This window comes from Benincasa hispida, chromosome 1, assembly GCF_027475165.1.
Source record: "Benincasa hispida cultivar pf3 chromosome 1, pf3_genome.v1.1, whole genome shotgun sequence".
In the NCBI taxonomy this organism is placed as follows: Eukaryota; Viridiplantae; Streptophyta; class Magnoliopsida; order Cucurbitales; family Cucurbitaceae; genus Benincasa; species Benincasa hispida.
The window spans coordinates 95,085,539-95,111,860 of record NC_143478.1 but is presented as its reverse complement, the minus strand read 5'-3'; the positions used below and the strand labels follow the sequence as shown (position 1 = coordinate 95,111,860).

The following is a 26,322-nucleotide window of genomic DNA, read 5'->3' as shown; positions in this document are numbered from 1 at the left end:
TCACCAACAAAGAGAAACCCCTTTAGTAGTTTTCTTGGCTCTCTCATTTTTTCCCTCACTTGGTGTTAAGATAATTCTTCCATCACAATTATAATATAAGAACTCTTTAGATCATTCGAAAAAGATTGTTTAACCTCCTTCCATTTGAAGCTTTATTCTCCCCGTCTTTCTTAATTTCATCCCATCAACAAAATTATTTGGAATGAGAAAAATTTAGTGTATCACGAGACTTCTGACAACAAAGAGTCTAATAAATCATAGGCGCAGACTACAAAATCACACTACAAAAACATGAAAATTAAACCCAAAACTATCTACAAAAAAAAAAAAAAAAAAAAAAACACAAAGCATTATACTCAATCGTGATCGCAAAATACCCACTAGAAGCTCGTACAATATCACAAACACAAATAATCACCTCATTTCGACCCCACCCAAGAACCAAGAATGCTGAAATGGGTTCATTTCCCTCTCAAGTGACACCAGCACAAAACCCCTAAATTCTTGCAGCTAAACCCCTCCAACAAAACCAACAACCAACATAATCTTGAAAACCCACCAACATGCAACAACACGACACTTCAAATGCTTAAATAAAGCCCTTTCTACTCAAAAAACACAAAAACAACCAAATTCACTGTAAATCATATAACTACTGGACTTGATGTACAGAGAGGAAAATTTGAAACCCAATCTGAGAACTTGTAATGTACTTGTCAGAGCATGGTGTAAGAAGAAGAAAATAGCAGAGGCATGGAATGTGGTGCAAAATATGTTAGCCCTGGGAATCAAACCAGATGTTGTTACTTACAACACCATAGAACCTGCTTATGCTCAGAGTGGAGAAACAGATCGAGCCGAAGAGATTATTAAACTGATGCAAGATAACAATATTCAACCTAATCAGCGGACTTTCAGCATTGTGGCTTGTGGATATTGCAAGGAAGGTAGACTAAAGGAGGCCATGAATGGATAACACCATACAGATTTTAAACAACATGTGTGAATATGGAGTTTCTCCTAATTTGAAGACATTTGAGACTATAATATGGGGATATGGAGAGGCAAAACAACCATGGAAAGCAGAAGAAATGCTTCAAATAATGGAGGAATTCAAAGTTAAACCTGAGAAATCTACAATCTTATTATTGCAGATACCAAATGCTACTGGAAATATAAGAAGCAGCTTTCTGGTACCTCTCATACAAATATATTGCAGATACCAAATGCTAATGCAATTGATCAAAAGGGTTCAACCACTGGAAATAAAAGGGCTCACCTGAAATCGGACACACAACCCACGCGACCAGCTCTAGACAACCAACGATAGCCCAACTGAAATTGGACAACACCAAGCTCACCTGAAACCCGAAGACAACCCCACCTGAAGGCAAACGGTAGACCAACAGCTATTGAGAGAGGAGAGAGTTAGTTTGGGTAGGTGAGACACCGATCTTATAACGTATATTTGAGAGATCTACTGAGAGAAGAAAGAGTTTGTTCCGGTTGAGTTTTTGTAAAGTGAGAGAGCTGAGAGAAATGAAATTTAGGTCTTCATGTGCGCGAGAGGGGAATGAAAATTTTGATAAAATAAAAAAATAATAATGGGAGGCCTTCAATGTCGGTTTTAAACCGACATTATAGGCCTTGAAGATCCATTTTCTCCAACTGACATAATACATCCGATAATATAATTTTCAACCAACATTGAAGCCCGAACTTCTTATAGTGCTTGGATCTTAGTTATTGGATTGAATTAATGCAGTCTGAATGTCAAATAAAACACCTCTTGTTTTATTAAATAAATAATTTATTCTTTCAAAAAATACAAAATACAAGATATACGAGATTTAGGACACTAAATCCAACAATCTTCCATTTGTCCTAAAGCCAGTGGAATGTGCAGTATCAAGTACAACACAATAAACTAGGGCATACAATATACCCAATAAAATCCTCCACTTACCCTAGATTAGATGACTCATACCTCGTAGACCCAGAATTCTAGGAAACCTTAGAAAACTTAGTCGTGAGAACCTTTATAAATGGATCAATAACATTGTGCTCCGAAGTAAAATTTGTGACGATCACATCTCTTTGTTGCACAATCTCTCTAACGAGATGATATTTGCACACAATATGTTTTCCTCGTTTATGACTTCGAGGTTCCTTAGAACTTGTCGCAACACCACTATTATCATAATAAAGGGTGATGGGCAAGGTTATGTTTGGAATGATTTCTGAATCCGTTAGAAAATTTTTAAGCCAGACACCTTCTTTAGCAGCTTCACATTAAGCTACATATTCTGCCTCTATAGTGGAATTCACAATACATCCTTGCTTAATGCTATGTCATACTATATTTCCTCCATTCAGAGTGAATACTGGTTCTGATGTGGATTTCCTAGAATCCTTATCAGTCTGAAAATCAGAGTCAGTGCATCCCGTAAGGATCAAATCCTTAGTGTCACACACAAGCATATAGTTTCTCATTCTCTTAAGATACTTGAGAATAGTTTTAACCCCTGTCTAGTGATCAAATCCTTGATTGGATTGATATCTGCCGACCATTCCCACTGCATGACAGATGTTCGACCTAGTATGCAATATGGCACACATAATGTTTCCTACTACATATGCATAGGGAATTCGTCTCATTTCCTCAACTTCTTGATGTATCTTAGGACATTGTTCCTATAGACAAAATAATTCCATGCCTAAATAGTAATAAACCTTTATTGGAATTCTACATCAAATACTTAACAAGTATTTTGTCAATATACGATGCTTGAGACAAAGCTAATGATTTGTTCTTACGATCCCTGATGATTTGGATCCCTAAAAAAAACAGTGTTTCACCCAAATCTTTCATTTGGAACTAAGCAGCTAGCCATTCCTTAATTTTAGTCAAAACCTACATCATTACCAATGAGTAGGTTATCATCCACATACAATACTAAGAAGGCTACTGAATTGTTGATGATCTTCTTGTAAATACAAGGTTTATCAACATTTTGATCAAAGCCATAATATTTGACCGCGGTGCCAAACATCATATTTCAAGATCGAGATGCTTGTTTCATTTCTTAAATGAACTGATTTAGCTTACAAATCTTTTGCTCTTTTCCTTGTTCAATGAATCCTTCTGGCTGAGGCATGTAGATTATCTTATCAAGATTACCACTAAAAAGGCAATCTTGACATCCATTTGCCATATTTCATAGTCATAATATGTGGCAATGGACAACATAATCTGAATAGATTTTAGCATAGCAACAGGCAAGAAAGTTTCTTCATAGTCCACTCCCTCAACCTAGGTATATAACCCTTCGTTACTAATCTCACCGTAACAGTTTGCATCTTTTGATTTATACCTCTTTTTCTCTCGTAGATCTACTTGCAACCTATAGATTTAACTCCATTAGGTTTATCTATAAGTTTTTAAATAGAATTGAAGTACATAGACTCTATTTCTAGATTCATGGCTTTAATCCACTCATTCTTGTCCACATCACCCATTGCTTGCTTGTAGATTAATGAATCCTCAACATCATCATCGTGTATGACATCTTGAGTTTCTGTTAAATCCAAATAGCGAGTAGGTCTATTTACAATCCTCCCACTATGTCGAGGCTTCCTTAACTCTTGAGTAGGATGTGCTTGACTAGATAAAGCAATATCAACAACTCTTGTTATGTTGACTTTGGATGTTTTTGTAGGTCAAACAAAAAGAAGAGAATGAGTTTGGTTGTTAAATTCTAATATGATTTGATTTCTCTGTCTGATGGATCGTCATTGTGATTGTTTCACTAGTTTGGTTCGGCTTGCTTTCATTGTCGCGCTTTGCTTTATGGTTTGTTTTGCCTTAAAAAATAGCCAAAGGGGAAGTTTGTTATGACATTGTGGTTTGCTTATTTTATTACAGGCAGAACTTGAGCAACATGTCTTGTGAGATGTCGAGGACATTGTTTGAGACATTGTTGCATGTCTGGCAGTAGATTCTGCAAAGTATCTTTTCCTTATCTATTGGCGTGATATGTAGATTTTCATATCTACCTTCTTTATTTTCATATAGAGAATATTTATTCAATTCTAAATGATATTCTTAAAGCTAGCCATATTTATATTGTACTCATATTCATATTTAGAATTAGCCGCCTTATTAGAAAAGTGTGTACTAGGAATTTTGAGTTTAGAGTTTGTCTAAACCTCAACTCCATGTATTGTTATAAAAAATCCTTGTATTTGTTGTTGAGATTTTTGGTTTGGTAAAACTTGGAAGGAGTTTTATTTGATATTGTATTTAAGGGGAGCCTAAATACATTGAAGATGATGAAATATCACATTAAGGGGGAGCCCTAAGTACGTTGAAGATGATGAAATCTTACACTTAAAGGGAGCCTAAGTATGTTGTATTGAGGGGATCTCATACAAAGCTTGAACAAGCATTATTGTGGAAGTGAGGGGAGCTCAAACTTAGGGGAAGATATATGTGAGTCACTGAAGAGTGAGTTTTTCAGATAACTACTTTTCGTTGTGATTGTTACACTCTTAGTGAAGTTTCGTTTCACCTGGCACACTTCCCCCTAGATGTATGTAATTTTGCACCGATCCTGGTTACCAATCTTCATGTCTTCATATCTATATTCGATTTTGTATTGCCTACTTGTCATACATATTGGTTACGACATCGTACTTGACATTTGTATTCTATGTTAGATCCACCTGTTTTAACAGTTTGTTTTCCTTCTGCTGTTTTTTCCCCTTCTTTTTAACATCTTATTATAAATAAACCGCAACACCATCTTCCTTCAAGCTGCAAATCTAAGGTGATTATTCCTCTAAGATTATTTTTTCCCCTTCTCCCATATCGTTTACACTTAGACTACTGATCTTAATTCTTAGTTTCTTTGTATGAAGGAGTCATTTTCCAGAATAATCATCAGTAGCCATGTTGAAGGGAAGGCAGGGAGAAAGAGTCAGCTCTCTCTTCAAACCCTAGATCGATCCAATTTTGTTTTTTTTAATAGGTAATATAATTATACAACAACAAAGAGGATCCCACAATCCCGGATCACAACAATAAAGCAATAAGCAGAAGCTAAGACAGGTAATTGATTACTTGATTACTTGATTTTCTTTATTCTTTTACGGCTGTGCTAATGTTGTGTCTGTTTCAAACTTTACATATGAGGAAACAGGTAATTGGTTTTTGCATTGATAGCGGTATATTGGGTTGTTTCTTTTTCAGTGATGAATACTACGCATACGGTTATAGTTTGGAAAGTTAAACAATTGATGGAAAAGGGGTAGTTTTCCCAAGTTTTTTTCTTTAGTAATAATTGCACATATAATGTATTACTCCTGTATTTTGTGGCTTGTTGGATATTTTTTATGTTCTACTTAGATTTCTAATAAAATAATCTCATATGGATTATATTGCATTATGGGATAGTTTGTGGCTTATTAAGTTCATGAAGTTTTTATCTTTTGCATCTACAGGTAATAGATAAATAGTATTGGGCATGTGTTTCTAAATTAGTTTCAATGATTTCGTTGGTATGTTTCCTTTTGAACTTGATAAATGTGTTTTCTTCAAGAGACCGCATATGGAATCAAATTTTATCAGTTGTGGGATACCTGATGAGGTTTCTTGATTGATAAAATAGGCCACGTTTCATCCTATAACTTTGGTATGACGAGATATCAATTGCACGATTATTTTAGTTATTTTGTTAGATGTATCTATATGATTTTCCAAAGTAGACAACCAACTCTATTGATCTTTAAACTTTAGAGCTCTATGTATATACCGATCAATCGAACTTGTTGGTAAGTAAAATAATTTGTCCCCCTCAGTGTTGTTGATTGGTTAGTTTTTGTATTTATTGAAAGTTGAGTTGTATATACAAAAGAAATTAGGATTTTATTTTGTGTACGTATAAGTAAAAGATAAATATAATTTATTTGTACGTGCACAAGTAAAAGAAAAACTGATAACGAAACTATGGTAGTCATTACCTGTCACAAAAGTAGACATTTAATATTGGACAACCGATATTAAAGACAATCGATACTATACCTCTATGATGTTGGTATTCGAGTGATATTATAGCTCAATTTTATACGAGTGAATATATGATTCATAACAAATATCAAATCAATTTATGAATAACATTTCCTTTTTTCTTCTCCAGTAACAAAGATTTGGATCAATTAATTAAATATATCATTTAAAACGCTTATTATTCCACATTAACCATGATCGTTAGTCTGAATTCTAAACCATGTGCCTATATAATGATCGGACACCTAGTGGTCCCGAAATTTCCTTAAGATTTTATTTAATGTATGTATAAGTAAAATATAAATATAATTTATTTGTACGTGTACAAGTAAAAGAAAAATTGATAACGAAACTATGATAGTCATTATCTGTCACAAAAGTAGACATTTAATGTTGGACAACCGATATTAAAGGCAATCGACACTATACCTCTATGATATTGATATTCAAGTGAAATTATAGCCCAATTTTATACTAGTGAATATATGATTCATAACAAATATCAAATCAATTTATGAATAACATTTCCTTTTTTTTTTCTCCAGTAACAAAGATTTGGATCAATTAATTAAATATATCATTTAAAACGCTCATTATTCCACATTAATAAAGTCGAGAGAGAAGTCTCTAAAGCCGCTATGGTCTGGGCTCTCACTCCATGATCGTTAGTCTGAATTCTAAACCATGTGCCTATGTAATGATCAGACAACTAGTGGTCCCGAGATTTCCTTAACATTTTATTTAATGTACGTATAAGTAAAAGATAAATATAATTTATTTGTACGTACACAAGTAAAAGAAAAATTGATAACAAAACTATGGTAGTCATTACCTATCACAAAAGTAGACATTTAATGTTGGACAACCGATATTAAAGACGATCGACACTATACCTCTATGATGTTGGTATTCAAGTGATATTATAGCTCAATTTTATACTATGAATATATGATTCATAACAAATATCAAATCAATTTATGAATAACATTTCGTTTTTTTTCCTCCATTAACAAAGATTTGGATCAATTAATTAAACATATCATTTAAAACACTTATTATTCCACATTAACTATGATCGTTAGTTTGAATTCTAAACCATGTGCCTATGTAATGATCAGACACCTAGTGGTCACGAAATTTCCTTAAGATTTTATTTAATGTATGTATAAGTAAAAGATAAATATAATTTATTTGTACATGCACAAGTAAAAGAAAAATTGATAACGAAACTATGATAATCATTATCTGTCACAAAAGTAGACATTTAATGTTGGACAATCGATATTAAAGACAATCAACACTATACCTCTATGATGTTGGTATTCAAGTGATATTATAGCTCAATTTCATACTAGTGAATATATGATTCATAACAAATATCAAATCAATTTATGAATAACATTTCCTTTTTTTTCCTCCATTAACAAAGATTTGGATCAATTAATTAAACATATCATTAAAACACTTATTATTCCACATTAACCATGATCGTTAGTCTGAATTCTAAACCATGTGCCTACGTAATGATCGGATACCTAGTGGTCCCGAAATTTCCTTAAGATTTTATTTAATGTATGTATAAGTAAAAGATAAATATAATTTATTTGTACGTGCCCAAGTAAAAGAAAAATTGCTAACAAAACTATGATAGTCATTATCTGTCACAAAGTAGACATTTAATGTTGGACAACCGATATTAAAGACAATCGACACTATACCTCTATGATGTTGCTATTCAAGTGATAATAGCCCAATTTTATACTAGTGAATATATGATTCATAACAAATATCAAATCAATTTATGAATAACATTTCCTTTTTTTTTTCTCTAGTAACAAAGATTTAGATCAATTAATTATATATATCATTTAAAACGTTTATTATTCCACATTAACCATGATCGTTAGTCTGAATTCTAAACCATATGCCTATGTAATGATCGGACACCTAGTGGTCCGGACATTTCCTTATCTAAACTAGCTCAACCTCACGGATTCTTTCAATATACTTTGTCCTCACTCACATGTGTCCTTAAAAACTTTCTAGGAGGTCACCAAACGTAGAATTGCTCTAAGCTAAACACACTTAATTTTAGAGTTCCTATAATTGAGCCACCGAAAAGAAAAGTGCACCTTTCTAGTATAGTTTGTAAGTTTTAATGTTTTTATGTCTTTTTCATAATCATACTTTCATATCCTCAGGCTCTCTCTCATTCAAATAGGCTCTCAGTTCATTTATGTCCTCCTCCTCAACTTGGGGCATTACATTGTTTCATTCAATGAGAAAGAAAGAATATTATATATACATATATACAAGTCAAACCTTCTGAGCTATTGAGATGGAGAATTAATTTTAAACAATGTGTTTCATTCAATGGGAAGAAAGAAAATTATATCTTGGTTTCAAAAGTTTTAACAATACCCTTAAACTGAAAATAAAAAACAAAAAAAACTTAAAAAGCTCACTTATTGTATGTTTTGGATGGATATCATTAATACTTTGTGTCAAAAATACCCTTGAACTTTTAAACATTTCATTTATGTCTCTAACTTTAAAAAAGTTACAAAATCATTGTTAATATATAAATGAAGCCATTAATACATCATTTCAAGAATATACCTAAACTTTTAAAAGTTACTTTAACACTCTTAACCATTAAAAAATGGTTTAAAAGTCCCTTATTAGTATAGTCAATTCTTTTGAAGTTACTAATAATTACTAATAATTTTTTTACACAAATTACTAATAATTTTTATCTAAAACTAATGATAAAGATGATTTTTTAAACTTTTTGTTTGAAATTTTAAAAAGTTATCAAATTTTTAACCCTGGTATAAAGCTCAAGTGTATTTTCTTTTTATAATTCAGCGGATAATATTTTGTCTAAAATATCCAAACTATTTTTTTTAAAAAAAAATAAAGCCCTTTTTTATAAATTTCATTTCATTTCTTTTTTTTTCTTTTTATTTATATTTTTTGAGTTATAAACCTATAATAAAGTTCACACCATTGGCTAAATACCAGGGCTATTTGTTTCTGATTCTTAAGATTTTTTGTATTATTACTACTTTGTCCCAAAAAAAATTACTACCTTGAGATAGCCGTTGGCTTCTTATTTTGACATAGTATTTATTTATAATATAAACAACACATCATTAACTTCTCAATTAAATTAGTTGAGAATATGAGACTCAAATTTTCAATTAGTAGTTGGAGATCACACTAATATCTAAAGTACTACAGTACTAAAGTACATAGTACATTTTTTAATATTTCTTTTAAATGATAATAAATTGTTATTTTTATCGTTATTAATAGTGTGTTTATTCTTGATTTACTCTCTGTTGCTTTTTCTGTTGTCTGTGACTTTTCTATGACGTTGTATCTAATATCTGTATTGTGTATGTGGAACACATTCTAAAATTTCAGATTCTCTAACTTACGGGGTGCCTAAGTTCAACAAGTAGAGTGGTCTTCATTTGATGTGAAAAAGATAAAAATCATGGTGAGAGGGAATCTCATAGTTTAGGGAGCTTAAGACACTTTTAGAGGAAGTCTCGTACTTAGGAGAGCCTAAGTAACCATTCATTAATAATATACACTCTTAAGCATCTCTATTCAATTTTTTAGCAAATTCCCTCGACTTTTCAATACCCTATTTGTTGACTTTTCAATATCCTATCTGTTTGTAGATTTTGTTACAATAGAGATAAATATTTACAAATTAGCCTGACAATAATGCTAATCAATCAAAGCTCCTCATGGTTGTTGATATTTTAATAAAGAGGGGCAAGCTTTTCAGAGCAAAATGGAAGGAATTCTAAAAACTCAAACGATGTCGAAAATCAGCGTGATGAGCAACTACGTAGTAGTCCAAAACAACTAATAATGGAGGCGAGAAGGTAGCTTGGGGATGACATATTTTATTTCAACTTACTACAATTACTACTTGTCAAGATGAATATTGTAAGGAGGAAGAAGAAAGGGTAGCTAAACGATCGTTGTCAAAGACTAAAAGATCATTGAGAGGTGAAGACTAAACGATCATTGGGAGAAAGACTAGATGATTGTTGAGAAAAAGAATAGACGATCGTGGAGAAAAGGAGTAGGACAATCGTGTAGACAATCGTGGTAAAATATCTAGATGTGAAAAACGTGAACAATAGGACAAGCGTCTACACGATAGAGGAAAGCGTGTAGATGATGGCTAGAAGACTGCATGATTGGGTTGATCGTGTAGGCGACAAAAAGTACACGATAGAAAGTAGACGATTGGGTTGAAGTGTACACGAAAGAGAGTACACGATAGGATTTAGACGATAGAAGAAAATTACTACACGATTGGCATAGAGCCTAAACGATGGGAGAAATTGAGTAAGACAATCGGCCTTCACGACCCGCATCGCTCGTCGTACAGCATTATTTATTAGCATAAAAAAGCCACATGGCAGAATGTTAATGGTCTATAATAACAACAATGAAAGAGAAAATACACAATTAACCACTAAATAATGAAACCTGAAACAGAGAAGGAAAAACTATAGAAAACGAATAAAAGTCTGTTGTAATTCTTCAGTAACATTGCACTCATTTTATAATCCCCCGCAAACGAATGAGGAGCTGCCGCGACTGTGAGCTTGGTCTTCAAACTGAGGTAGTGAGGACTCGGTAAGGCTTTTGTCATGATGTCAGCTAGCTGATCCTCAGAGGGAAGGAAGCGAACTGAAAGCTGTTTGGAGGCAACCTTTTATCTGAGAAAAGGAAGGTCAATCTCAAGATGTTTTATCCGGTTGTGAAGTATAGGATTGGCTGCCATGTAGGTGGCGCTGAGATTGTCACAAAGCAATAGAGGGGTAGAGATGTTTGTGACACCAAGTTCAGTGAGAACTGATTGGATCCATAAAATCCCAGCGGCAGCATTAGACAAGCCACGATATTTTTATTCGGCACTGGATCGAGAGATGACCTTTTGCTTAGAGGAGCTCCATGAAATGAGGCTTGAATCAAGGAAGACACAGAATCCACTCGTGCTTAACCTGTCATCCGAGCAGCTGGCCCAATCGGCATCTGTGTAGCAAGTCAAAGCCAAAACAGGGGACTTTGTTAGAAGAATACCATGATGAGTTGTGCCTTTGAGTACCCAAGGAGCCGTTTTGCTGCTTGAAGATGTGAAGTGGTTCAGGCGTGCATGAATTTACAGAGCTTATTGACATTGAAGCTGATGTCTGGTTTGGTCAGTATACAATATTGAAGAGCACCAACTAGGCTTTTGATTCAGAGGGGTTGTTAAGCGATTGTCCATCGGTGAGGGACAGAAAGGCGCCAACAGCAATCGGAGAGTGAATTAGCTTGCAGTCAGTGAGGTGTGCACGTTGAAGAAGACTATGAATGTACTTGGACTGAGACAAGTGTAGATGGTCTGGAGAGTGGAGCACCTGAATGCCAAGGAAAAAAGATAGTTCACCGAGATCTTTAAGTGCAAACTGAGTATTCAAGCAAGTTATGAAGAGCTGAATAGTGGCAAGGTTATTTCCAGTGACAATGATATCATCAACATAGATAAGGAAAATAATTAAAGTATGTGAGTTGCGGAAAATGAACATGGATGTATCAGACTTTTCATTAGAGAAACCCCATTGTGTCAGGCAGGTGCTGAGCTTGGAGAACCATGCGCAAGGGCTTTGCTTGAGGCCATACAGTGACTTTTGTAGCAGTAATACATGATCAGGGTGTTTATCAATGATGAAACCAGGTGGTTGCTTGATGTATACTTCCTCAGATAGATCATCATTGAGGAAAGCATTATGTACGTCAAGTTGTCGAATGATCCAGTCTTGAGACAAAGCAATTGACAGTACAAGTCGAATGGTGGTGGGCTTGAGTACTTGACTGAAGGTCTCAAAATAATCGATGCCATAGTCTTGGTTGAAGCCTTGAGCAACCAAACGAGCCTTGTAACGAGCAATTTCACCAGATGGAGTTTGTTTAAGTCTGAACACCCATTTGTTACCAATAACTTTGCAATCCTGGGGCAGAGCTATGAGAGACCATGTAGTATTTCTGATGAGTGCTTCGTATTCCTCAAACATCGTTTATTTCCAGCTTGGATGAAGGAGAGCTTCCTTGTAAGATCGTGGTTCTATTTTATCCAAGTCAGTAACCTCGGACAACCACACCTTTGGTTTGAAAATTCCTATCTTGGATTGTGTAATCATGGGGTGGTTATTGGTTGTGAGGGGTAGGGATGGTGTTGGTTATGAGGTGGTGGGGATGAGGTGTGAGGAAGTAAGGAGAGGTGGGACAGTAGAGGTAAGTGGTGGTGAGGGAGAGGAAACAGTAGGGGCTGGTGGTTTGATTGATGGTTCAGGTGAGTAGGAAGGGTGAGGAGGGGGTTAGTTGAGAGGTGTAGATGTAGACGTGAGATTAGGGGAGGTGATTGGTATAAAAGGAGGTAGGTGAGGGGAATGATGGTGATGAACATCGTTGTTGTCGAAATTGGCAGGGACCTGATGGAGGGGATAAGGGCCTACTAGAATAGGAAAGGAAAGAGCTGAAGAGGAAGAAGGTGATGGAGAATCGACTGGTGAATGGTTATCAAGGAAGGGAAAAGTTGTTTCATTAAAGATGACATGCCTAGAGATGTAAATTTGATCGGTTGTATGATGGAGGCAAAGATATCCTTTATGTAAGGAGGAATAGACTAAGAACACGCATGGATGAGATCTATATTGAAGTTTATTATCATTGAACGATCGAAGGAAAGGGAAACAGGTGCAGCCGAAGACTTTTAGGAGTTGGTAATCAGGGAGTTTGGAGTAGAGAGATTCATAGGGTGACTTATTGTCAAGAAGAGGTGTAGGTAAACGATTGATAAGATAGGCAGCGATATGGAAAGAGAAAGGCCAGAAACTATGTGGAATAGAGGAGTGAGCAAGCATGGCTGGACCAACTTCAACGACATGCCTATTCTTTCGTTCGACAGTGCCGTTTTGTTGTGGTGTGTAAGGACAAGACAGACAATGAATTATGCCAAGTTTGTCTAGTATAGGAGAGAGAGCTTTGAACTCCCCTTCTCCATCAGTTTGGATTGATTTGATAGTGATGGAAAATTGATTCGAAATCATAGCTTGAAACTTAGAAAATAGGGTAGAACTTCAGATTTAGTTTTCATTGTATAGATCCAAGTGAAACGAGAGAAAGCATCGATAAATAGTAAGAAATATCTATCTCCATTAACTGAATTTATTGGGGAAGGACCCCATACATTGGCATACACTAAGTCAATACAAGTGGTTGGACGAGAATTAGACACTTGAAAAGGTAAACGATGGCTCTTGGCCATTTGATAATGCTCACAAACTGATACAGTTGACTTATTTTTGTACTTCAGTTTGCATTTGGACAACACAGAGTGAACTACTGGAAGGGAGGGATGTCCTAAACAACGATGCCACAAAGAGAAATTCGTGAGTGCTGAGATGAAGACAGTTGAATGAGATGAGGAATAGATAGATCGTGTAGTCGATGGATTGACAGAGAGCTTGTATAGGCCAGATCAATTGTGCCCCGGAGGAGTGGACTCTTGGTTTGAAGGTCCTTCACAACAAAGGAGTCATGGAAAAATTCGACATAAGCATTATTATCGTAACATAAACGACCGATGCTAATTAGATTTCTAGATATTGAAGGTGTGTGAAGAACAGAGTGAAGATGAATTGGAGTGTTCGATGTAGATGAAAGGAAAGAAGAGGAACCAGTATGAGAGATTGGAAGGGACTTACCATTTCCTACGAAAACTTGTTCACCACCATAATAAGGAACAGGGTGTTGGATGTTGGATAGGTCAGGGGTCATGTGATGAGTGGCTTCAGAATCCATGTACCAGCCTTCATCGGGGTGATTTGTTGTTGGGAAAGAGGGGGTAGTAATGTAGGATAGCGGTTGAGGTGGGGTCGGTGTGGTTTGAGCAAAATGGGCTTGAGGATGTTGGATGATTCTATATTTTGGATTGTCGACGTTGTAGCAGGACAGTGCTGTATGGCCAAATTTGTTACAGATTTGGCATTGTGGTCGATTGGAGGATTGGGATGGTTGATGAGTTGTTGGTCGTGGAGCTCGGGTGGGTGGTCGATGAGATGTATAGTTTGTAGCAGGCATAACAGAGAAATGAGGGTTAGAGAGAATACCTGGAAGAGCTTGAGAAGGTCGGAAAGATGACCTGGTAGGTTGCGACTAGTGAGGACGTCGTGGTTGAAGTGAGAGCTGGACAACATTGCCTTGTATCTATTGAAGTTGGTCCATAGTAGACTGGGATTCGAGCCGGCAGTCATATGCGATGAGGAGGCTACGGACATCGGCAATAGATGGGCGATCAGTTCTGTTCTGAATGGAGGTCACGAACGGATTGTATTCAGTGCTAAGGCCTTCGAGGATGTATGCAAGATGGTCAGGGTAAGACAGCGGTTCTCCGATAGCAGCAAACTTGTCGACAATGTCTTTTATCTTGGCCAGGTATTGAGAAATGCTGATGCCATCCTTTCATATCTTCTGAAGTTGATAATGCAAATCCATTATGGCTGTGGAGGAGGATTCATCGACCGTTTGGAGTGCTTCCCATATTTCCAGTGTGGATTTATAACCAACGATTTCTTCCATCTTACCTTCATTGAGGGAGGAATAAAACCATCTCATGATTGTTCGATTGCACTTCTGCCAATAGGAGAAATGGGGATTGAGTTCAGTTTGCTGAGGGTCGAGGTACTTCGGTGTCTGAGGATAAGTTCCATTGATGAAGCTTTCAAGGCCATAGCCCATGATAAGGTTGAGAAGTTGATTCTTCCAGAGGAGGTAGTTTGAATCATTTAGCTTGACGGTGAGGGATTGGGACATGTGAGGGAAGTTTGTGACTGGGGACTGTGGGGAAGGAAGATTAGGGAAGGGATTAATCGGTACCAGATTTTGAAATGTATGGTGGTTAGGGACACCGACATAGTGAGGGTGAAGGGGTGGTGGTGGAGGGCCATATTGCGAAGGGTAGAATGGATTTCGAGCAGGGGGGGCGCGCTGAGTAGCGGGTGAGGTGAATGATGGAGATGATATAGATATAGTGGTCGGAGGTAGAACAGTTGAATGTATGCTTGGGTTTGATGTTACTAGGAGGGTAGAATTTTCTTCAGATGTTCCTGAACTCGACGCCATGAGAAGGGGAGCAGGATGCTTTAAAGATCTGATACCATGTAAGGAGGAAAAAGAAAGGGTAGCTAAACGATCATTGTCAAAGACTAAACGATCATTGTCAAAGACTAAACGATCATTGAGAGGTGAAGGCTAAATGATCGTTGGGAGAAAGACTAGACGATCGTTGTCAAAGACCAAACGATCATTGAGAGGTGAAGGCTAAACGATCATTGGGAGAAAGACTAGACGATCGTTGAGAAAAAAGGTTAGACGATCGTGGAGAAAAGGACTAGGCGATCGTGGTCAAATATCTAGACGATCGTTGGGAAAAAAGGTGAACGATAGGACAAGCGTCAACATGATAGAGGAAAGCGTGTAGACGATGGCTAGGAGACTGCACGATTAGGTTGATCGTATAGGCAACAGAAAGTAGACGATTGGGTTGAAGTGTACACGAAGAAGAGTACACGGTAGGATTTAGAGATAGAAGAAAGTTACTACACGATTGACAGAGAGCATAAAAGATAGGAGAAATTGAGTAAGACGATCGGCCTTCACGACCTGCATTGCTCGTCGTACAACATTATTTATTAGCATAAAAAAGCCATATGGCAGAATGTTAATGGTCTATAATAACCATGAAAGAAAAAATAGACAATTAACCATTGAATAGTGGAACCTGAAGCAGAGAAGGAAAAACGCATAGAAAACGAATAAAAGTCTGTTGTAATTCTTCAGTAACGTTGCACTCATTTTATCAAATATAACATAGACAAGCATGATGACTTTCAATTCAAGAAAGATTAAAAACATCCCAAAAATGTTAATTGACAAGCATGATGAGCTTTCAATTCAAGAAAGATTAAAAACATCCCAAAAATGTTAATTGTTAATTCATGTAACACAATATTTTCTATACATCAGGTCACTATTCTACTATTAAGTTTCTCAATACTGTCATTGAACGATATTTAAACATCAACAAAATTAAAAAAACAAAAATACCAAAGGATAATATATACTTGCAAGATCACTACATATATATCTAGCTATAAAAATACTAAACAAACAAGTTATCTGTATGAGTGTAACAGTATGTCGTAACCCAATAGTCAAAATGTTCAAAAGCACCTGAATCTCATCCTAATTTACAGAAAACGAACAAATCCTAACAAACACAAAATCCAACAAAAGGAATATGCATGAGGTGGGAAAGGGTTTCCGAAAGAGTCTGAAGTATATAAGAACATAGAAATCACTTTCTGTTTTACTATTGTTACAGATGACAATTTAAGAGAGTAGAACAAAAATAACTTAAGTTTGTTGTAATTCTTCTAACTGCATCGCATTTTTGGGGTTGGAGTTGAATGGGAGCTGAGTTTTTGTTTCAGAATAATAGATAGTTTTGTCCTCTGTTATCATAAGCCGTGGTCATTTCTTTTTTAAGGTTTTCAAATATTCTTCGATAAAAAGTAGATATTTTTTAAAGGTTATTAATAACATCCATTAAAACTTTTTAATATGATTTGATAAGTGTATATTTTTTTTCAAATATGTTTAATAACCTTCCATAAAAATCGATATTTTTCAAAGATTTTTCCAATGTCTTTTGATAAATATATATCTCTTTCAAAGGTTTCTAATAATTTTTTATAAAATGTACACAATCTTCGAATGTTTTTTCAATACATCAAATAAATGTGTATATATTGTTCAAATTTTTTTTTATAACCATTCAATAAAAAGCTGTCGAAATAGGTTTTTTTTTATTTGTTTTTTTTATAGTGATTTTAGAGAAAGCATATTGCTCTTAAATAAGGGATACATTTAGTTGGCAGAAGAGTCTTAAATGATGGTTGTTGTGAGTTAAATTTGCATTATAAATACACATGCAAAAGGTGGTGAAGTCTCCTCAACAATAAAGCCACGATCTAATTGACGCATCAAGAGAATCAAAGATGACTGTGAAATCTCCAATATTATCTGAAAAGGAAAAAAAGATCAAGATAGACAAAAAAGTGGCTGGTGTTTTCTTCTTCTTGCATTTTTGTTGTATTTTTGCACCATTTCAAATTAATTGGGGTGCATTTTCGATTTGTTTGGCATTATTTATGATCACAGGTCTCTTTGGCATCACTATTTCTTATCACCGAAACCTTTCACATAAGAGTTTCAAAGTTCCCAAATATCTTGAATACTTATTCGCTTATTGTGGAGTTCATGCACTTCAGGTTTGACACTTGATATTTATTCTTTTACTTCTAAAAGTGCAACGTAAACACATTATTGATTGATTTAAAAACTAAAATATTAATTCAAAAGTATTGTCTTTTAAAATCTTATAATATATATTTTTTTTATTAATTTTAGGGTGATCCAATCACTTGGGTGAGCACGCACAGATACCATCATCAATTTGTTGATACTATAAAAGATCCACATAGTCCGGTTCGAGGATTTTGGTTTGGTTATATTATTTGGGTGGTTGAAGAAAAAGATGGAAGCATCATTGAAACGAATAGGAAGCATCGAAAATTGGATAATGCTGGCGACTTGGAGAAGCAAACTTTCTATAGGTTTATTCGCAAAACATATATTCTTCATCCAATTGCTCTTGCACTCATACTCTATTTTCTTGGAGGAATTCCTTTTTTCATTTGGGGAACGGTAAGAATAAAAAGATAAAAACATCTCCCTCTTTCATCATTTGTTTAATTCTTCTAATTATAATTATATATTTATGGTAATTTGATTAATCAAACTTTTCTTTGTTAAAAAAATTATTTCAAGTATATTCATTTAATAAAACTCTTGATGATTTCCATTTTTAACTTTCTAGGATTGTTTTCAAATATAAAAAAAATGAATAAAATTATTTATAACTCATTATCTATATGTGATAGATCGCGATAAACTGCTAAATATGTAAATCTTTGCTATGATAGATATAAATAATGGTTTTTCACGATCTATTACAGATAGATCTAAATGATTAAAGATTGATCAATAGATTGAAGACTCTATCACATAAAAAATTATAAACTTTAGGAATTTGTTGAATACAAAATTAAAAATTCAAAGATATAAATAGTTATATTCGAATTTTACAAACTTAATGAGCATAAAATTCAACGAATTTAGAGGCCGAACTTTGAACATAAAATTGAAGAATTTAGAATCCCAACTTGAATAAAAAGATTGAAAGTTTAATGATTTTTTTTATTGAGACGTTATAGTGACTTATTAGAGATTGTGACACATTGTACTCTTTCGATGGGCAGTGTGTAAGAACTGTAATGCTTTTACACTCAACATTTATGGTGAATTCATTCTGTCATATGTGGGGAAAGCAACCATGGAAAACAAATGATTTCTCTACAAACAATTGGTAAGTATATGCTGTGCCTTTCTTTGTATCAATGTTGAGTAAAAGACGATCAAATTAATTTATTGAATGAGTTCTTGCTTCCATGATAATATTCTTTGGATGATAAATTTAATTGAATCAATCCCAAAGTTAAATTATAAAATGATATGATTTATGTAAAGCTCTATTATAAATTTAGTAGATATTTAGAAAATTATATAAAAATATGAAACATTTATTAAGACAAACAGCATATATATTATATGTCTCAAATATCTTTTCTTTTTTAGTTTAAACTATTGTGCATATTTTAAAATGGTAATTCACCTCCATATATTTTTACATAGTTATGCTTATATTGTTTTATAGTATCAAAGTTGACTGGCATATTTTATATGATAAAACTTTTTATAAATATTTTTAAATATAATAAAATGTCATTATCTATCAATAATAGACAGTGATAGACAATGTTAGATATCTATAAATATATATCACTAATAAATACTGACATTGATAGATAGATCAATGTCTATCACTAAAAGACAACAACATTTGCTATATTTAAATTAATATAGTGTTGGACCATTTTTTGATTTCTTAAAATCAAAATCTGATTATCCATCCAATAGTTTCTACATTCCGTACATGATTTTAAAACTTTTGCTCCTTGTTATGATTTAATATAATGGAATAGTGTTTATATTTTATATTAAAATATACGTTTTTTAAAGGTTAAAATATCATTTTACTCTATTTATTTTGAGATTTGTTCTATTTTAATTATCGTATTTTTAAATGTTTAAATTTAGTCTATATATTTTCAATAGATTTTAAAATGGTATCTGCTATTAATTTATTTATTACTTTTGCCAAAAATAAAAAAATAAATAAAATATCTCCATTAACCTTCCGTCCATAAATTTGAAATATATTTAAGGAATTTTTGTTATTATCATTATTATTATTTATTTAATTTAGAAAAAAAAATGTTCGGTGGGCTAAATTTATTAAAAGTTGAGAGTAATAAATTTGGACCTAATTTAAAAGTACATAGACAAAAATAGAATTAGATAAGAGCATATTCTAGCATATGTTTTTAAAAGAAATATAATAAAATTGATTAGATTTTATGAATATTAAACAATTTACATAACAATGTAATTATATTATTGTTGTTATTATTTTCAAAGGTGGATGAGTCTGCTTGCATTTGGAGAAGGTTGGCACAATAACCACCATGCTTTTGAGTATTCAGCTAGGATGGGCATTGAATGGTGGCAATTTGACCTGGGTTGGTATGTTATTGTGTTTCTTCAAGCCATTGGAGTTGCCACTAATGTCAAAGTACCATCCCAAAGCCATAAGCAAAAGTTGGCCAAAGATAAACTACAATAAGCCTTTCTTTAAGTGATGTGTGGAATGGAAACAGTTTTTCTTCTAAAAGTAATGTTTCTGAATCTCGAATAAAAGAAATCTCAATATGAAGTACTTGCTACTGTTATAGTAAAACATTTATGCATTAATTTACTTTATCGTTTTGGACGTTTTTAATTTAATTGTGTTAATATTATATAATTTTATTTGTCTCAAAATATTCAATGGTTAAGGAAAAGAGAATTAACCAAACTTCCACATACCTCAACTAGTTAGAGATAGGTCATCAATCAACAGGTTTGGAGTCCGAATCTTTCAACTCCAAATCTTGCGTCGAACTCGATCTGTATATATATGCAGAAGAGAACTTGTAAAGTAAGGAAACAAGTGATCGACTTGTGTAGGAAGCGTACTCTTACTCTTTCATTTTTGCCATAAGTTGAAGCAAAGGAGAGAGAGGTGATGTATTGTAGATAAATTGCTTCCATCTAATTATGAGCAATTTTTTGAACATTTTCAAGGGTTAAGGGTAAATTCAACTAATTTTAAAAGTTAAATTTAAGGGTTTCTTGAACTGATACTAACCGTTTCTGTCCATAAGAGTACTTTTGAACTCTCCTAAAAAAATTGAGACCAGCTCCTCCAAATGGTTCTTTCTCTGTCAAGTCCTTTAAGGATAATATTGCGTCTGCTTCGGACTCCACTCCCACTCTTGAGGTTGGCAGCTTATGGAATTCCTTGTATCCTAAAAATTTCAAAGTCCTTATATGTCTATGCTACACAATGGGCTTAATACCAACGACAAATGTCAACAGTGTTTTCCATCTCAAAATCTTAATCCTCAGTGGTGTGTTGTAAAAAAAAATAGCGAGAGTATCAAACATCTCTTCTTTGATTGCATATATTCTCGAGAAATATGGGAGCATTTACACCAGGTATGTGCTGATTTTCCCTCCTCTTAGGATGGGCTTATCTCAAGACTCATACAGCTTAAATATGTCTCCCAAAGGAACATCATTTTGGGCAATTTGATTGGTGCAATTCTTTGCTGTCTTTGGCTTGAGTCCAACAATCATACATTCCATAGTGGTGACAAATGTCCATATTATGGAAGAATATTTTATACCTTACTGATAGAATTAATCTAGACCTATAATCAAGGTGCATGAATTACATTTAATTAGATATATGAATAGTTGAGATTCAAGGAATAGTTGAATATATGAATTACATTTATCATTGATGAATGTTCATGCATTGGTGAAAAGTCACATGTATTTGCATTTATCATTGATGTCTTTTGATGTATTTTCCTACTAGTATAAATATATGTAGGATTTATCATTTGTAAACAAGCAAAGAAAATAAAGTAATATTCAAGTTCTAGTTTCTCATAATCTTTTTCTCTTATCTATTGAGTTGTATTGTGAGAGCCTACTTCGTTTCTAACAAGTGGTATCAGAACTAAGATTAGAGATGACTTCAAGTGGTAACATGTTGCAACTCCAACTGTACTTCCAAGATTCAATGGGAAGAATTTGTCACTAAATCAACTTCACTTTGGCACTTTTACACTTTACATAATACATTTTTCTATAACATTATGGAGTTAAAAGAATTAATTACTTTTTTTATCTCCAAAACATGGAGCTTTCTTAATTAATGATATGAATGATATGAATTATAACTATTTTGATTCTAGTTACTAAAAAATAGCCTATAACAATGGTTTTTTAGTAATCGAGATGATTATTAACAATTGGAAGCATGTTCTTCCAAGATGATCACTGCAGGAGCTTAAAGAATTGTTGGAATCACATGATAAAAAAAAACATTACAATAGGTGCATCTAAATATCTCAACTAGATTGACACATCTATAGCATATTCATCATGTTCCAGAATAACATTGCAATAGTTAACCCTATCAAAAGGATACTTTTTCTCTATTGTAACAAAAAATTAGAATAATTGGTCCTTAACTTGCAAAAAATAGAAAACTGTCAGAAGAATTGTTTTTTATTTAAATGCAACATCTTTTAATTTGTCCCTACAATGGCAAACTCCTTTGATAATTGTTACAACTGAAAAAGCGAAAGGATGACTTGTCACTCAAAATGAATGTTAAACAGAAAGCACTGACAAGCAACAGAAATAAAAGAAACAAAGCAAATTAACCAGCCAAACTTAGAACAAAAAAAAAAAAAAAAAAAAAAAACCCAAATAACCAACACTAGATTCAACAAATAGAATAAATTCAAACAAGCATATTTCCTCCAAATTTCCAACATGACACCATCTTAAAGTCTCCCCCTTTTTGTCTTAAAAAAAATTAGCCCTATGGTTGAGAAGAAGACGCCCTAGCAAACCTAGCTAATGTTACATGCATCGTCTGTAACATCCCTTCTATAGACGTATTTCACTCCTGAAGCCTAAATTTGAGCATCAATATCTTTGGATTCATTTAAAAGATAATGCAAAATCCGACTTCCAAAAAGAGATTCAATCAAAGCTTGACTGAGACCATCAACATTGGTACCAGAGGAAGGAGCAGCTAGATTTGACATATAATAATTTTGCGGAAGTTTAGGTTGAATTAAAATGAGAGTAGTAGCAGGACCTTCCCTAGCAGTAATCAAATAAGGTTTTTGAGCAAGCAAAACTCCACAAATTAAACGAGGATAGCAAATAGGTAATTTCAAGGCTTGAGATCCAATGTGGTGCTTGATCAGATTAAGTACAAAATATCCATATTTGAAAGGAGCTCCGATCACAATCTAATACAACAATGTAGCGAGAGAAATAGAAAAACCTGATTGTGAGAGGAATGACACAAGTTGAAGATCCCAATCTTATGAAGCACAATGTATTTAGTACTCATAATGGCAGTGGTCTTTATTAGGCCAAGATGATCTTGCCCCATCGGTTAATTCAAATGCCAACTCTTTTAACGATGGTCGCTTTCCAAAAACATCAGTAGGAACAGTTTTATTAAGATACTTATTAATGAGATCAATAGTAAAGGTGAATAGATAAGATCTTTTGTAAAGTCTGATTTTTCCTTTCCACAAACCCATTTTGCTAGGGAGTGATTGAAGTAGAAAATTCATGACAAGTCCCAACAGTATTAAAAAAGGTAGCAAGTTGAAAGTTTTCAAACTCTCTTCCATGATCACTTCTGATTCAAATCACATTTAGCTTTATCCCACATTGTAACTGGAGACAAAGAGCTTGAAAAGCATCAAACACGTCTAATTTTTCACGAAGAAACCGAACCTAGGTGTAACGGGAGAAGTCATTGATAACAACTAAAACATACCGTTTTACCTCCTAGACTTTCTGATTGTATAGAAACCATAATATCCAGGTGAAGACGTTCTAATATACCTGTAGAACCTGAGTAAGACATCTGTTAATGGGAGACATTTGTTTTGACAATTACCACAAATAATTCAATCGACGTAGGCAAAGATGGAAGGCTAGATATGGCATTTTTAACTAAAGCCTTTAGATCTTCTCCATGCTCACATGGTTGAAGCGTTTATGCCAAAGGCTTTTTACATCCAGGATTCCACAGATAACAGTTATAAGATGAACCCATTGAAGAAACTCGTTTTATAGAGATCATTGAGCGGAAGTGGATCGTCCAAATTCCAATTTGATTGAAAAAAAAAATACAGTAAACATATAAGATATACATTCTAAACTAATTACATAATGCCTTTTGTAAAGAAAAGGGTTCAAGGGATATTACCTTTGAAGATCATTTCTTCTTGTAAATCCCTCTCATGGTCACGAACCTTGAACACAACAACAAACTTGAAGACTACCACAGGGAGCCTTAGGTATACTCAGGGTGAGAGTCTAGGAGTGGTGAGCTCTGACTATTTTGGTTTGGAGGATTTGTTTGAGTTTGGAGGAGGAAGAAGATTGAGAATACATAATGTTTCAGTTCTTCAACTGTATAGTGCTCTGCGATAGTCTTTTCAGGAAGAAGAGAAAAACAATTTAAGTTATTCCTTTTGCCATAGAAAACCGATTACCATCCATTAAGGTGGTTGTAGAGAAATTAGAAATTATTATTCAAAATAATAAAATTAATATAAATAAATATGATAACTAACTTATCATATATTATTTATATTAAACAATATGTTATATCAAATATAATACATAACCTATAGTTTTAATATTGTATCATATATAATATAAACTATAGTTCCTTATCTCTATTTTTTGGCATTTAATACAAATCATATTTATATTAAATTTAACAACTATGAATCACATTCATAGTAAACATATTTGAATCACATTCAACTATTTATTTCCTCCAATTAAACTATAATGTATCAAATACATTATAACAATTATATCATATATAATTGAATAATATATAATTAAATTCCCTCTTATTAATTTGAACCATTCAAATTAACCAAAAAAATGATTCTCAACTAAATCCTTTTGAGCTACCGATGGAATCTTATGGACTTGTAGCTTGAAGCTCCAACGGTATGTGAATAATTAATTAAACTCTTTAATTACATTATCCACTTTCGTTAACTATCGGACACTCCACTAAAGACTGACAACTGCACTTTTCGCACTACAGATATATTTCTGTGTCCATTAGATATAATCAATCAACAATATGATGACCCTTCACAAATTGCTTGTAAGTACAGCTGGGCCAAATTACCGTTTTGTCTCTATAGTTACATCTAACTCCTTAAGTACCACTGATCCCTTTAATGAACAATAGATCATAGTCCCACTATGACAAAACCCCTCTCGAGCCAGGAGAGGGTGTGGTGCCATATTGTTCAAGACTCGGAATCAGCCTTTAAGGGAGTAAGTTATCTACTTACCCCTACTTCGGGGAAGGAGTGAATTCCATGTTGTATAGTTGTATTCCCAACTCCTCAATCAGGCGAATCCCCAAAATGGTAGGCTTGTTGAGTTGGCAATCTGGCCACTCTCACCCATACAAATCAAACGACTACTCTCATAGGCAGGAGTTCACAACACAATAAAGATTAAAGTCATGTTACCTATGGTCAACCTGGTGAAATGAAAGTCTCTATTATGAAAGTTGTATAATGAGACTAAACATTTCGTGATCTGGTCTTATACAAACTTCTTTGTATAGAATATCCCCACCCGCATGTCTAATACATGAATGATCAGGATCAGATCATTTATAGCACTTTACAACAATTGTAACACCTACAAAACGGGTCATACTCGTAGTATCACCAGGATAAGGTACCCAGCCTTATCCATATACTACAGACCATTTAGGCTATCACTAAAACATGATCCACCTATATTTCTCCACATACATGTTTAAGTTACAACGATAACCTTGGATGTTAGTTTATTGGTTTGTTGTTAATACAACTAAAATATCACATATTTTATATACAAAGTGAATAAAAATATCATATATTATTAATGACATAAAAACTTTTTCATACAATGTTTACAAACTATAGGACCCTACAAGATTTAGGGTATTAACCCCAATAATTTTCCACTTGTCCTAAACCTAGTGGGGTGTACAAGATAATAAAATACAAGTACACAAAACAATAAACTAGGGCATAACACATCTAGTACAAGATCTCCCACTTGCCCTAGTCCAGCGGTGGTCTATCTTATAGACCCATACTCCACAGGCGACTCTCAAACATTGTAGTCGTGAGGGCCTTTGTAAATGCATTCGCAATATTGTGCTCCGAAGCTATCTTCGTGACATTCACATCCCTTCGATGCACAATCTCTTTGATGAGATGATACTTTTACTCTATGTGCTTGCTGCGTTTATGATTCCTAGGCTCTCGGGAATTAGCCACAACACCACTATTATCACAATAAAGTGTGATGGGCTTTGATTTGGAACAACTTCTGAATAAGTCAAGAATTTCCTGAGGCAAACAGCCTACTTAGCAGCTTCACAAGCTGCTACATACTCAACCTCCATGGTAGAATCCGCGATGCACCCTTGCTTGGTGCTTCGCTATACTACTGCCCCTCCGTTAAGAGTGAACATTGATCCTAATATGAATTTCTGAGAATCCTTATCAGTCTGAAAATCAGAGTCCGTGTATCCTGTGAGGATCAAATCCTTAGAACCATACACAAGCATGTAGTCCCTTATTCTCCGTAGATACTTGAGGATGTTCTTAACGACTATCTAGTGATCTAATCCTAGATTAGACGGATATCTAGTAACTATTCCCATTGCATAGCTGATGTCAAGTCTAGTACATAACATCGTATCATTAAACTGCCCACAGCAGATGCATAGGGGACCCGTCTCATATCCTCAA

General features: G+C 34.1%; 1 protein-coding gene across 1 annotated transcript; it reads left to right on the top strand.

Annotated features, from left to right (window-relative positions):
• The first annotated feature begins 17,142 nt into the window (after positions 1-17,142).
• On the top strand, positions 17,143-20,123 carry LOC120089954 (palmitoyl-monogalactosyldiacylglycerol delta-7 desaturase, chloroplastic-like). Its single transcript, XM_039047405.2, has 4 exons — positions 17,143-17,475; positions 17,615-17,911; positions 18,526-18,632; positions 19,805-20,123. The coding sequence occupies exons 1-4, from the start codon at positions 17,203-17,205 to the stop codon at positions 20,007-20,009; spliced, it is 882 nt and encodes a 293-aa protein (XP_038903333.1). The 5' UTR covers positions 17,143-17,202; the 3' UTR covers positions 20,010-20,123.
• Positions 20,124-26,322: the final 6,199 nt, after the last annotated feature.